The following is a 15,405-nucleotide window of genomic DNA, read 5'->3' as shown; positions in this document are numbered from 1 at the left end:
CTTGCATAAGAAGCAGTGTGGCCAGCAGGTCTAGGGAAGTGATTGTGCCCCTGTACTCGGCTCTGGTGAGGCCGCACCTCGAGTACTGTGTTCAGTTTTGGGCCCCTCGCTACAGGAAGGACATGGACGTGCTCGAGCGAGTCCAGAGAAGGGCGACCAAGCTGGTGAGGGGTCTGGAGAACAAGTCTTACGAGGAGCGGCTGAGGGAGCTGGGCTTGTTCAGCCTGGAGAAGAGGAGGCTCAGGGGCGACCTTATCGCTCTCTACAGTTACCTTAAAGGAGGCTGTAAAGAGGTGGGGGTTGGTCTGTTCTCCTACGTGCCTGGTGACAGGACGAGGGGGAATGGGCGAAAGTTGCGACAGGGGAGTTTTAGGTTGGATGTTAGGAAGTACTTCTTTACCGAAAGGGTTATTAAGCATTGGAACAGGCTGCCCAGGGAGGTGGTTGAGTCACCATCCCTGGAGGTCTTTAAAAGACGTTTAGATGTAGAGCTTAGCGATATGGTTTAGTGGAGTACTTAGTGTTAGGTCGGAGGTTGGACTCGATGATCTTGAGGTCTCTTCCAACCTAGAAATCTGTGATACTGTGATACTGTGATACTGTGATAACGCTTGTCTCAGCAGCCCCTGCTACTCTATCTCTGTCCACAGCTGTAGGTGTGTGCAGTCCTTTAGGTATCCATGCATGGATCTTTTGGCAACACAATGCTGTGTAATACTGTCTTGTCAGAACTGGAGCTATTTAAAGTACCATAAGGTTGGGTTGCCTTCTAGTACAGCTGTTCTGGCCCCACACATGGCCTGAGGTGATATTTACCTAGATTAAATGTCTACTTTAAAAAGAAAATTGGTCAACACCAAAGGAGTTTACAGAAAGTGCAGATCATCAGATCATCTGTTTTGCCACAGGGATGATCAGATTTTCTTTGCAATACCTGTAACGTCTGCATGACAGTGAAGAACACTCAAGAAGTAGAAAGCATCTCAATGACATGTCTCTGTGGGCAAATTACACACCCCTAAAGCTATCGTATATTGTTATAGATATATCATATTCAACATATAAAGTAAAACACTTTGGGCTGAAATACTGTTTGTTTGGTTTTTTTCATATTGCCACATAAGTATTTTACCTGGATGTTACCAGGTAACCAGATTGAAAGTGGGTACAGCTGCAGCTTGATGAATAGAGGGGCATGGATTTTGTTGTTGTTGTTGTTGTTACTATTTTTTCTTGAACAAATGCATTCTTCAGATTTTTTTCTAAACTGATGAAGTTTTGGTTGAAATAAAACATATGTGCATTAAAGTATGTCCTTCACTAACACAGTAATCTTTGCACTTTTAAGCCTTGATCAGCATAGGAAATTGTGCAAGTAGCAGATGATTTAGCTGGAATTTAAGAAGAAAAGCTGTATTTTCATCACACAGGTTTCCCTGATGACATTTGCTTTTGTGCATTCCTCCAGCTGACTCTTTTCAGAAAGGAATAGTTCAATGTGTAATTAACATCTAATATTTAGGATTAATATTAAGGACTACAACAGAGTACTGTATTGCCTAAGTCTTTGTAGGAGGTCCATCAGTTCACTTTTAATAAATACCACCAAGAAACATGGCAATATAAAGTTACTTTCATTTTATACCCTAAGGAAACAGCACCCCCCTGGCTTGTAGGAGCTCCTGTTTAGAGAACTGTTCTCAGAATATGGTTGAGTCAGGTTCTTTGGGTACAAATCCATGTTGTCTGTGAACTGTGAGAAGGTCCTAAGCCCCTAGCTAGATACAAATAATGACTTTTTTACCTCTTCTTTGTAGATAGACATGGCACCACCTAAATAAAATAAAATCCGTCATCATCTTCTTTCTCTGGACCAAAAGGGGAAGAAAGAAGAATTATGATTATTCAGTTCAACAGTGACAGCACAAACCTGACATGGGAAGATCTAACTTCATTCCCTGCTCTGAGAACCACTTATAGGCCTTTTTTCCACGTGTTGTATAAAGGAAGTAGAATTGCATTTGTGCATCAGCACTGCCTTGAAAAGAAAGTTACATATCTGTGAAGAAATGCTGTCATTTCATATCACTTCCAGTATGATCATTCATCATTGTTATATCTGCAGTTGACAGTCATCATTTTCTTCTTCCTTGTTTTGTGTGTAATACCTGTTGAGACCCTTGATTGAGAAAACTGTTTACAAAGAGCATTCTACCCTGTGCCTACAAGTTGTCTCGACATTTCAACATGTTCTTTTCCATCCAGGCTCTACAGAGACTTGTATCATTGTTACCACAAACTGCAAAGAGAGCTTTCCAGAAGTTAATGCTGTTTTTTTAACAAGAAAATCATACCATATTGAAAAATATGCAGAGTTTCTTGTGAAATTCAAATTACCTCATTCCTTTTTTCTTTTCTTTTTTAAACTTTCATGAGATTTCATAAAGATTTTAATGACAATATTGTCAAACCAATTTAAATTCATAATATTTTTCTTTTCTGAGAACATGTGATAATGAATATCGTGAAACCCAAGTAAACCAAAACAACCATTTGTGGTTGCAATAAGACATAAAAAGGATTCAATTTTTAACAGGAAGAAAAAATGTCTTTGGAAGTTATCAACACAATTTGTTTTGATACTCTATTGAGGTAATCTGATGAGACCAAGTAGTACAAGAGGCAATGGACACAAACTTGAACATGAGAAATTCTTGCTATATATTCAGAAAAAAAAAAATTCTCCTTGAGGATGGTCAGCACTGGAACAGGTTACCAAGAGAGGCTGTGGAGTCTCCACCCTTTGGAGGTATTCAGGACTTGACTGGCAAAGCAACATGGATCTGATTAGATTTTAAGGAGGGGGTTAAACTAGGTATCCTCTGGATGGTCCTCACAATCCAAGTTTTCTTATGATTTTAAGAGTCCAAACATGGAATTACGTTTTACAATATTAAAATTACTTTTCTTAACCATCCATATGAAATTTTGCAAAGCTAAAGTTAACTATGTACCTAGTCCAAAAGATGGCCATATAAGACACTTCCATCTCCCTTTTAGTTCATACGTAAGGTATTTAAAATCTATGGATACAAGCCCAAGATGAGTACCTTAGATCGCCTGAAGAAAATAAGTTTCTTAAAATTACAGAAGAAAACAACAAATTCATTAAGAAATAATAAATACCATGACAAAATTGAAGTCTGAAAAGAAAAACTAAGCAGCCAGCTGATTGGTATCAACACATAGATAAACTAGCCACTCAAAAATACATCCAAAATAATATAAATTAGATAATCTTATGGCCAATACATTTGTTTTTTTCTAATAAATAAATAAATATGAATAAAAGTTGATTATAAAGCTGTAAACAGATCTTTAGCAAACTTGCCTTGCAATCTATTTGCAAAGTTCAATTACAGTAAGAGAATGGAAAGTCAATGTGTTGATAATATTGAATTAAATTAATTTAAGGTATAGCTACTTGAACCTACTATATATAACAAAAATAAGGTTAAGACTTAGTAGTAGAAATATACCATCTTAGTATGGATTGTGGGGAAAAAAATTGGCTCCAGAGAGCTTTTATCTTCTTTCTGTGACAAAATTTATGTGCACTTGTGCAATTCCACAGAAAGAAAATTATCTTTGAAGAATTTCAAGACAAGGAAATGAATTATTCTTTCAGCTCTAATACATATGGAATTGAAGATTGATTTAAGGTATTGATCAAATCTGAATGTCCAGGAAATTCAAATATGAGGTCCTCCTATATATGTTGCCTTTTAAATGCATCAAGAAGCAGAAACCATCAATAGGGACCATCATAGCCTCACTATATATATATATATAGAGAGAGAGTCATATTTTTCAGTGGTAGCAGGATAAGGCTGATGGTAAATAGATGTGTGGTACAGGAGATTGCTTGTTAGCTTTCTACCACCAAAATGATTCCCCTTGCATTAATCCACCTTTAGCTGATGTTTAGAGATCAATGTTTAATTTAGGTTAAGATGGTTCACAGCATAATAATTCCTCTCCATTTGCATTTTGTCTTTCACTGTTACACTAAAATAAAAATTACAGTGCTCCAGAGATTCTTTTATTTACCATATAACCAGGACAACACTATTACCCAACTGATTGGGTTATCCAATGATCTCTGAGCATATTGCTACCACTGGTAGCTGTTCATGATGACAAAATATTTCATCTCCTTACCCATCACCAATTATTATTTAATGGTAAATAGATATCAACAGAAACTGTACCTGTGCTCTTTTGAAATGTATGATTACAGCCTAATTATTGCTTAGTGAAGTTGGTATTTTATTCCCTGAAATCTATTTACCATTCTATTTCCCTGTAACTTTAAAATTCTTTATTTAAAGACATCAAGTGGAGAAAATCACCCATTTAATTCCATGACCAAAAAAAAAAATAAAAGAGAGTTATATATTGTTGTTTCAAATGTGCATTATTTTTGGCTAAAACTAGAACACTAAAATTGAATTCGGAAATACCTCTATTTGACAGGGAGTTCAATATACCTAAAATTGTTCAGGAGTTGTGGATCTATGAAAGGGCTACCAGGCTGATACACTGATTGTGAATTGTTACTTTCCTTACACTAGTACTCTACTTAGTGCACTGAGAGGTCAGAATACTTTAATAAGATGTGACAATCAAAATTAATTGTGTTTTATGAGCTGCTTGTCAATATAATGGGATGTGATGGCAGGGATTTTAAGTGAATAAATATAGCTCTACTTTCATGGTGTGTTTGTATTCTCTCACTAATTGGCCTGTTCAGTATGTAGTTTTGGTGATTTGTAATATAGTATATTTTAAATATTATGGCAACATCTTAATTTTAATTGCTTGTTAGTTTTATTACTAAGGAGTTAATAAAATCTAAGAAGCAGGTACTTGTTGAAATTAAAAGTGTTTGAGGAGATGTGACTATGAGACCAAGAGAACACAGAATTGGATGTTTTGCTGACTGAAGTAATTTTGGGAAGCTGCCCAAATCAGTATGAGTTTAAACATGTTTCTACTACTCTTCCTATATGGTAATGTGGCTGCAATATGATCGTAAACATCCTAATCTTTCAAAACAGTAACCAGTTCTTTGAAGTTTATCAAATCTTGCTTATTTATTCTAATGTTCAAATGTTACATTTGCAATCATGCACTGGCTGAGTGCAAAATAAGCATGACATTGCAGTTAAGAATTTAGACACCTAATTCACACGCATGCTGAAAGTTAGCCATCTTACTCTCTAAGTGCATCTCACTTAAAAAGAAAGGATAGTAGATCATCTATGGCCAGTGATTAATGTCAGGTGCATAGTTTGGGAGTAAAAGGTTGTTAGGGAAAACGAACTAAAAGGAAGAAAAAGAAGAAAGTGGAATAAAGGAATAGAGCAGGAGCAGATGTTAAAAGTACAAAAGTGGAATGAAGTTGAAGTTGACAGAAATTTCAGTGGAGAATTAAGTTAGTCCAAAAAGCACATCACCACAGGGCAAGAGCAATACATTCAAAAGTGAATTTCCCATGTGAAAATCTAGATGAATAGTTTACCTCCTTTTTGACTGGCTCCACAGTGCAGTCTTCCAGTGCAGGAGAGATGGATGGATATACTAACTGGATCCTATTGTCCTCCTACTACAAGGTCTCATTCTGTGTTTTAAATTTACACACCAAATTGCCACTTTATAAGGAAATGAAATTCCTACTCTCAGATGTTTGTCCATTCAGTCAGTGGAGTAGCACAAATACCTGATTGAGGGTGCACCATTAAGCATTAATGTGCTTTGTGTGTGTTTTTATTTCCATATTTGAGTGTTTGTTTTTACCTCACTTGACAAGAAAATATTGTATTAAAGGGAAACAAATAACTCCTCACTGTATAGAATGTGAGGAAAGAGTAGAAAGGATTAAAGAAAACAAAATACCATATGATAACACAACAACCTACCTGAAGAACAATTTGAGAATGGAGAAAGAGAGACTGAAAGCTGTACGGTCAGCATTCTTTATAATGCAAATATTACCATAGTGCGTTCTGGACATCTTGCTGAAAAGTGGCTACCAAGGCATAATGAAAACAAAGTTGCACAGCAAGCAAGCATCAACAAGATGAAAATCCAGTTATCTAGAAGTCTGAATTTCTGGGGCATCCATCAGACTGCAGAGCTTCCCAGAATGAGTTATACTGTGCTACTTCTTCCCTCAAAAACTGTTGCTTGGCACGTAAATTCATATAAGGAAGAATACATTATGGGGAAGTTGCCTGGGATTCATAAGTGTTGGTGGATTTTGTTTCCTTGACCTTTGACTATAAACTTCTGGTATAAACATATCGCCTTTCTATGTATTTGATACCTTAATTGATAAGATTATTTATCCTATTTCCCTGTGAGCCTTCCTAAGTGGTCTGACAGTGCTATAGTCACCACCCAAAGTAAGTAATAATTATTACTGCCAGTCAGAGAAGATTTCAGGATCTCTTATTTCTCAGACTTGGGCACATTCCCGAGCCAAAAAGCTTTGGTAGACACCCAGAAGAGCTGGATGATCTTTTTATAGCTCTCTTTTAATGATGTCCTTTTAAACAAGACTGCTTTCCTAAATCAACCATAAAGTCATTGTGACTGACTGGAAGACATTCGGGGTGCTTAACAATTCTACATTAAGTTCAGTACACAGCCAGCACATGAATAGAGTGCACAGTTCATAACCAAAACACTTAATAAGATCATGAGAAATTTGCTGTGCATGCAGGTACTCTAAGGCCCATTGACAGCAAAATAAATTCAAGCTCTTAGTCAAATCAGAAGTCATTTGTATCCGAATATGTTTTGCATTATTTCTCACCAACGATTTTCCTCATGCAAAGAAAAAAAATGGGCATTCCTAAACCACCTTGAACCTAAAAGTTAATTTCCTTTTTCAGTGCAAAAGGCTGTTTCCCTTTCCACTTACGTTACACTGCCATGGGCAGGACTTATTGTATCATGTGCCAGACAGTACATGGGGTCTAACATACACAACTGAAAAGAACGCCAAAATGTAATTAAATTTATGTTTTGAAAGGTAACATTTTTTATTTTATAATTTATTTCTCTGCAAAGAAATAGAACACTGTGAATGTTACAAAACAGCTATAAGACAGCCAGACAAACTGAAAATGTTCAACCTATAAAAATGACTACAGGCAACAGAACTGCTTAGCAGTCTTCTCCAATGATCCAAATAACAAACAGGGACAGTGAGCGCATCTGCTACTGCCTCTTTGAAAACATGCCATTTTATGTCAATATTGTCATTAACCTTCATGAATTCCCCTGGCGCTACATCTGAAAATTAATCTCAAAGAATCCCAAAGTTATGAATGCTTGAAAACGTGGAAAGCTTGAAAACGTGGAAATCCCTCTTCAGTCTCATGAAATTTCATGTTAGAGGCTTACCATTCCAAATGGACAGAAATTAAAGATGAACACAACCAGCAACATATGCTATTGCAAACAAAATATGGCACAAGGCATACTTCTGTTCTTAAAAGTATTTACCACAAAAAGAACCCAAACCTCTTCATTTTCTCAGCTTTTCAATAAGAAGACTCTTTTATGATACAACTTAGAAAAAAAACCAGTAATGGCCTGATCCTGTTCACATAATTGTTGAGAGCATATATTCTATTCTTGATTATAAAATTACCAACTATAGAGAATGTGCATCAATGCTTAGCAGGAGTTAATCAAGCTCACTGATAAAATCAATTAGCAAACAATCTCAAAACACATTAGTCATATGTTCTTAATTTCAAGGCAGAAACCACCATGTTTCAGTATTTACATCAGCCTCTTTCCCCGTTCTGTTGGGGAGCTCTGATTACTTGCTTTACTGGATACCTTGCTTTCATTCCTCAGGAAAGTCTCTAGGGAAGTTATGCCACAGCTGCAGGAATAACATCAAATTGTCAGGTACCAGTAATAAAATACCCTTCATCTCTAATTTATTTTCTCTTTTTTTTTCCCAGCATAAAAGTGATAATCTAGGGCAGATGTGCTGCAACATGGATCTGCAAAAAGCGGCCTGCCAGTGGAGTTGGGAAAAAACATTTTTTTTTCAGAAGCTGGTAATGTAGGTCAGGGAAAATAACTACTTAGCAATTATGCATCAAAAGTGTCTGTCATATATCCTTCATCTTGCTATCTCTCACCCACTTATTTCATCCTCTATCCAATTCACTGGTGTATAGAGTCCTGTAAAGCACATTTTTCATCTAGACCACTATTAAAAGATTTATTTCTGTCACCTGTGCAAAAAAGAGTGACATCTATCATAGTGACAGCAGCATATATATTAACTCCTTAAAAAATGTAAAACTTTAATTTTGTTGAAGTATTAGTCATTCTAATTATTGCTTTCAAGGTTTAGTTTGTGCTTTTAAGACTCATCCAAAGAACCCTTCCATTTTCCAATTCTAAACGTGAAAATGGCATCACACAAAAACTTTGACCCAACAGCTTTTTCAATACAACTTAAGAAGCATAACTACTTCTGACTCTTTGAATGTAGGAATAGCTAAATAAGAACATTGCAGAGACTGCACAAAATGCTGAAGGGCTGATCACATTCTATCCAATGTTCTCTACAGAGTGCCTCTGCTCCTTGTTGTGGAGCAAGTTGTCACCTGTTTTTAGTTCACCCTTCTTCCCCACAGGTTAAGTTGTATGCACGGCAGAGGTTTGCCTTCACCCAATATATTAAAATAGATGTTTCAAAATATGGGCAAACATTCTTAACAGAAATACAGATTAAAAAAAAAAAGGGGGGGGGGATAAATAAATCGAAACACAAAGTTTTCAGTGCCATCATATCTATGTGACTATGTATTAATTTGATGAAAAAAAATGCAAATTCTGAAAAAAAAATGGGCAAAAATGAAACTAGTGACATCTTGAAATGTATTTACAGCTCAAAAAAAATATTGGATTTCAGAAACTGCAATGCTAAATATACAGGTCACATAAACATAATTTGAAATGAGTGTAGGCATTACATTCTCTTTAGAAAAAAAAAAAAAAAGTCCACATGGCTCCACTACAATTTGTGTTTGATCTCCATCTGCTGAGACTAAGGATGGGCAAAATACACAGAGATAAAACAGTGTATGATTCTATCTCCATTAAGATGCATTCATGTACATGGTATTCATCAGGTGTATGGATATGAACAGTACTTCAGAAGTAAACGGGACCACAAAAGCAAACAAATGGAAAAGAATAAGAATAAGAATAATTGATTACATGAAAAAGTCTAGCTAGATGTAAGTTTTTTCACTCAAAGTCTTCATTTTATGTCTGTATTTCTGAAACAATTTTTAGATTGTTCTTTGTTGCTTTCCCTATACATGTGGTATAATCATTGCATCAACTGAATACATGAAACTACTATTACTACTGAGTTCTAAATAATTTTTATTTAACAGATATAACCTAAGAGAAATTGATTAGTCTTTGTGTATCATGTGATTGCTATTAATAGGCAGAAAAGTAAATAAATAAATAAATCAGCTATAATTTTCAGCCAGTATCCAAATATATTGCTCCTCGTCAATGTTGAATACCGACTACATTGCAGTCACTAACAGCTTCTCTTCAGGAATCATTTCAGCAACATAAATGATACCCATTTATACATGCCCAAAGTCCACAGAATATAGTTATCCTCAATGACACTGTAGGATGTTGATCTCCAGCTCTGCCAACTGGTGTCCTAGCTTGATATTTGCCCCTATGAACCTGTCTGTTGATGAGCAGGCTGTGTTTGACTCTGACCAGTGGACTGACTTCCCAGCTTGACCTCGGACCTACCTCTCCACTACCACCATGCCTAATGCCCTTGGCTGGGGCTGCCCCCAGCTTCTCCATGTCCCCTCTGCTCCTACGGGGAGCCCCCACTGCACCCTGCCCCTCAGGCAGCAGCTGGCCCTCGCTATGCCAAGACACCCCCATGGCCTTCAGACACCTCCTCCTCATCAGATGAAGAGACTCGGACAGCCCAGCTTGACTGACATCTATGAGAATTGTGCATTGGCCTTGTAGTCACTGTAATGCACATCTTCCCCGTCTCCAACCCAGTAGGGTTGGTTTCTTTCCAACGTGATTGACAGCCAGGGAGATCGGATGGGCCATTTAGCCAAAGACAGAGTCTAGGGCTGACAGCTCTGAAATGGCTACATGTGATGATGCAGCAACTCGGACATGTTTATCAGTAACTCTGAATGCAAGCAGAAAGGGCAGAAATTTCTTAAAGTGATCTAAGAGGAAATTTTAAAGAAATGTTCTATTCTGAAATGATACTTCAGTAAAATATATATATAAAGAAAAATCCTGTCTCTATGCATATTTTGAAAATGCTGAGTCTGGAAATAAAAATAGCTGTTTGATGCTTTGTGTTCCCATTTGTCCTGCAACAGCATCACAGCTACAAGACTGGACTAGATTTCATTCCTTCTGTGCATCTTCAAGTGTCTTTTTTCTGCACCTAATCACTTACATCTGCTGTCAGGGCATTGCTGGATAACAAAGGGTTTGTTGCACAGCTGTCAATGATGCTCTAATTTGGCTTCTAGTAACAGTGAGGATGAACAAGATGGAAAGGAGTCAGCTTGATTCCTAGAGTTCCTGCTGGGTCACTAAGGCTAAATGTTGTAGGAGGAAAATTATGTATAGCAGCTTTGATCCAATTAAAAGTTTATTCTCATAGTTAACAATAAACATATGCAGAATTTCACTGCCTTGTAACTTTGTACATTTGACTTATCAAAGGGGATATTTTCCTGAGAGGGAAAAAGCACACACAGGTTATACATTTTCTTATAATAGGATCTCAAAAGCACTCCTAGAAAACACAAAGCTAAACTGCTGATGAATCTAGAAAACACAAAGTTAAATTGCTGATGAATCTAGTTGCCTTTCTGTTTGAAATTATCTTATATATACCAGCTTTACCTTATATATAGAGATACCAGCTTTAAAAATTTGGCTGCAGTTCCATTTCTTCTATTTAAACAGGACATCAAAGAAGTTCAGCCCTCCAGATAGGTGTACTTTGTGTTGTTTTTCTGAATTCAGCACAGAAACTAGTACATGGTTTCACAATAGCTACCATAACCCTCATCTGTGTTTTAGGTTTTCAATTTATCTTATTTTAGGAGTCTAAAAATAATAAGGTTGGGGAAAAAGTGGCTATTAAAAACATTTTCCAAATTTTTTATAAACTTTTACTTGCAAGTGATACCTATTTACCATCAGTCAAATTCCTGCTTGCCTACTGAGCGCTTAAAACATCTTTTTTTTCCCTCCACTTGAGTTTTTTCCTCAGCAATTATATAAGAAATACAAATATTCCTCAGAATCAACCAGGAGGAAAAGGTGAACACTGCCAAGATGCTGACTATGGTTATACCACCTTGCTGACAACTGTTTTCCCTATGCATTTAGCAGGATATACCAACAGGCCAGGCGACATCAGCAAGAATATTTTAGATTTAATGAAGTAATTGAGACATATCCCAGACTTTATGAGACAATGCTGAAACTGATATACCACAATATAAATAAATCAGTGTCAAAATCTACAAACAAAACTCCTCTCTGTAGGTGCCATATTCTAGCTAGATATTTTTCCTGTTTTTTTTCTGTAATTAGCTAAGAAGACTGTAGAACAACCACCTAGCTGAACGTTTATTTCCCTTCTATATATAACTGGCATAGAATGGGAGTGATGAATGGGACGGAGTAAGATGTAGGAAGATGGCCCAGCATCACCTTATCTGATATTTACTTTGCTAATAGTCCATGTGATGAAATATTTGTTGTAAGTCACAGAAACCTACTCCCTGTACTATGCCTAGAGAACTCCACTGACTGGGTCTGGAGCTCCACAGTATTGCAGAAATACGGAAAGCTTTGTGCTAGAAGTGAAGGTTAGTCAGCTCTCTTAAATTTGGCTGCCCTGGTTTCAAAGACACCCTGTAGTAGCTGGGACAAAACTGCAGTAATTTAGAGCATCCCCTTCAGTAGCCTGAAATCTGGGAGGTCAGTTTTTGCACCCTTTAGACAATTTAGAAGTTTTCAGAAATATATCAAAAGTCTTATTTGCTCAGTGAGAATCACTTTCAGAAAAAAATAAAAATAAAAATTAGTGACTAAGAAGCCACTTCAAGGAAATCTATGTGATTCAACAAATATTTAAAATGGTCAGATTAAACCTAGAGAAAAAAAATCTGTTGGGACGCATACTTATATTTTTGTTCTACAAATTATAGTGGGCTACTACTATTAATTTTGAAAAACGTTAATCATGAAGAAATATAATCATTAGCAGAACTTGTAAATACTGCATTTTTAGTTATTCAGATCAGAAGCTGACTACTCTTGAAGTTTCTGAGCAATTTACTCAAGTAAAAAGGACATTTGTATAATTTCCAAACAGAAAAGAAAACAAACAAAATAAAACCCACTGTTTTGCAAGATGGAATCTCCACTCTGGTCTCAGTGTTGGAACATTGGTTCAACTCAGCAGCAATGCCAGGATAAATGATATATGTTCTGAAATACAACATTTCTGCCAGAGAGAGAGAAAAAAAAATAGTTTGACATAATGTATTTTTTTGTCAAATAAAAGTGTCAAGAGAGAAACTCTATAAGAAACACTGATCAACTCTTTATAACTCACCTGAAATGACAGCTTAAATCATTATATTTTTTAAGCTATCCAAACAATGAAGAACTTAATCCTACTTCTTAATTTGTTCTAGGGGCTAACATATGTAAGAGATGTTGAATAAGTTGATTTCACTGGGGCCTTCTATTTGAAAGCAATCATATGGTTACGACCTATAATTTCCTAACAACAGAGGTTGGAAAACAATTATCTTACCTCGCAATCAGGAAGACCAGTGTATTTAAGTAAAATTGCTACTAGCTTATTCTGACAAAGTCCTTTGTAGTTTCTCACATGTCCAGGTGACAATATAAGTTTTAGGAAATGTTTTCCCAACGCAGAGAAGGTTACTGTACCTGTTCCAAGAATCAATATCATTGGTAGGAATAAAAAGCTGCATAATAAGTCTAGAGTTTTATCAGCTCTGTTGACTCTCTTGCCTTTACTTCTGTCTTCTCCTGCCTACATCCAGACCCAAAATAACTGACCGTTCATAGTAGTTGGTTGGAAGTCATTTATGAGAATGGAAGAGGAAAATAGCTGTGAATGAAACACTTCAAATATTTATGTTTCTACTTCAAGCAAATTCAAGAGTATGTTTCAACTTTATTCTTAATTCCGTTCACAACCAATTTAGTACTAAGGTTATTATTAGAATGAATAAATAATTACCAGTACTAGAACTTTACCAGTACTCGCCTTACTTTAAGAAAACTCCTAGGCGTCTTTCCCTAAAAGATATTTTTCTCAATCAGGGAGATTTAGGAGTATACAGAGCCAGTTTCTTCACTTCTTTAAGTTTTTCCCTCACTGTCTACTTTCTTTTCAGTTCCATCTGTGGTTCTACAGCAGCATATGCCAGAAAGATAAACCTTTAATGGATCCACTGGTTTTAACAGGATCTTTTGCTATAGTTCAGTTCATGATTCTTCATACTTAATATTTTGCTGGGCACACTGAGCAAAATTCTTTATGCATAAATGACATCACAAAAAATGAGTATATTTTAATGCAAATTATCGTGTGTATTTAAGGAAATGCACATCTATAGGCATAGCTTGTTTCAACATTTCTCTGATTTCTGCTAATTTTTATTATAGTAACCTTTAAAATTACAGGCAAATAATATTTTTTACAGCTTAATTAAATGTAGTTCAGTAACTTTAGTGTATGCTCTCAATAAATGATATCTCAAGTTCACATCCTAAGCTTTGATTTGACCTTTGATGTAAGTGGAGGATTACTAATATTGGAAAATTTTGCTGTGTTCCCACAGAAGCAGGAACTGGCAATCTGTGAAAAGAGCCTTCCTCTGGATTAACTACATGAATCTGCCATTAGGATGAAGAATCCTATGTAGCAACTTATTTGTAGAGCCATTTGGCATACCACCACTGACAAAGGGAGATGCATTTTTGATAGGCATGAGTAAAATTTTTAATTCAATGAAAAGATAACTTTTATATATATCAATGGTTTGGGCTGCTATCGTGTTTTAAAAAAAACACTCCATCTACTCCATTTTACCAATAAAATGGATAGATTAACGTCTTTTGCAGCACAAGGCTGTATAAACCCATACCCTTTTTAATGCTTTGTTTTTAATGTTTATCTCTTCTTCTTTTTCTAGTTACAGTATAATAGTAATGAGACACTGCTGCATATATTAGAATGGCAAATGGCTTTAGTATGTTCTTTTAAGTGCCCTGTTTCTTAAGTCTGTTACATAAAGCCTTTTTTCCCCCTTTTCTGAAGATCAAAAAGAAATTCATGTTATACCACATCAAAGGAGACTGGTGAAGGAATGAAGTGAACTTGGATTTCTTCCCCCTAATTGCAAAGTATACAAGCTGCGATCTTATTAAATAATTCATGTCCAAGACAGTCATAATCACAATGTGAAATGACCTGATACCTATTATTCATAGTCCTGATTACATCTTGGTGAGCATTGTTTGCTTATTGAATTATTTATTTATTTATTGAGGGAAATCTTTAATGTAATCTGTGTTTGTTTTTCTGTGACAACATTTCCCCCGTTTCAGCTGTCAGAGACTTTTGAGGTCTCAGTCCATGTACTTATGAATCCTATGCAAGTTCGTTATTCACATTAGAAAACAATACTGAAGTGCTCTGGACCATTTTGGAACACTTCAACACCAGAGCAGAAAGTAAAGACTAAATTTAATCAAAAAATACAAACAGTAGAAATGACAGTAGAGATTGTCTTCTTAGACAGACTGGACTGGATGGCTTCCATTCTTCCATCTGTATCCCTTCATTGTAGCACCTGGACAGAAGAGTTGTAGACCAGATCCTTTTAGTGTGGTCTTGAAGACAGAATGACCACTATCCTTAATAAGGATAAAAAAATCTATGCATCTCTGCTCTTGAGAGAATTATCTGATGAAAATGATCCTTCTTCGCATGCAGGTATTTGCTCTTCCTTACAAATGTTAGCTGAAGTGTGAAAAAAATAATCAGAAAGCTGCCCACATGATGCATTTGTGTGCTACTAAAATGCAGCTACTGGAGACTGCTTTTACTATTGCAAATATTGGAAATCATACATATACACATAGCTTTTAATCCAATATTTGTTTGTAACTGTAAAACATCCCCAAACTCTTAGAGTAAGTCATAGTTTGTAAAGCATGATTCCA

General features: G+C 36.0%; 1 protein-coding gene across 1 annotated transcript in view; it reads right to left on the bottom strand.

The window, feature by feature from the left end:
• Positions 1 to 12,517: 12,517 nt before the first annotated feature.
• Positions 12,518 to 15,405, bottom strand: part of LOC310899001 (uncharacterized protein) — a 38,998-nt gene continuing 36,110 nt past the window's right edge. Inside the window, exon 4 of the mRNA XM_083834852.1 lies at positions 12,518 to 12,643. Within this exon, the coding sequence (XP_083690978.1) occupies positions 12,590 to 12,643 (54 nt within the window). The 3' untranslated portion in view covers positions 12,518 to 12,589. The remainder of the gene's footprint in view (positions 12,644 to 15,405) is intronic.

Source organism: Anser anser (assembly GCF_964211835.1).
Source record: "Anser anser genome assembly, chromosome: 4".
NCBI classification, from domain to species: domain Eukaryota; kingdom Metazoa; phylum Chordata; class Aves; order Anseriformes; family Anatidae; genus Anser; species Anser anser.
Note: the sequence above shows the minus strand (reverse complement) of the source record. Positions and strands in the feature narration are given on the sequence as shown.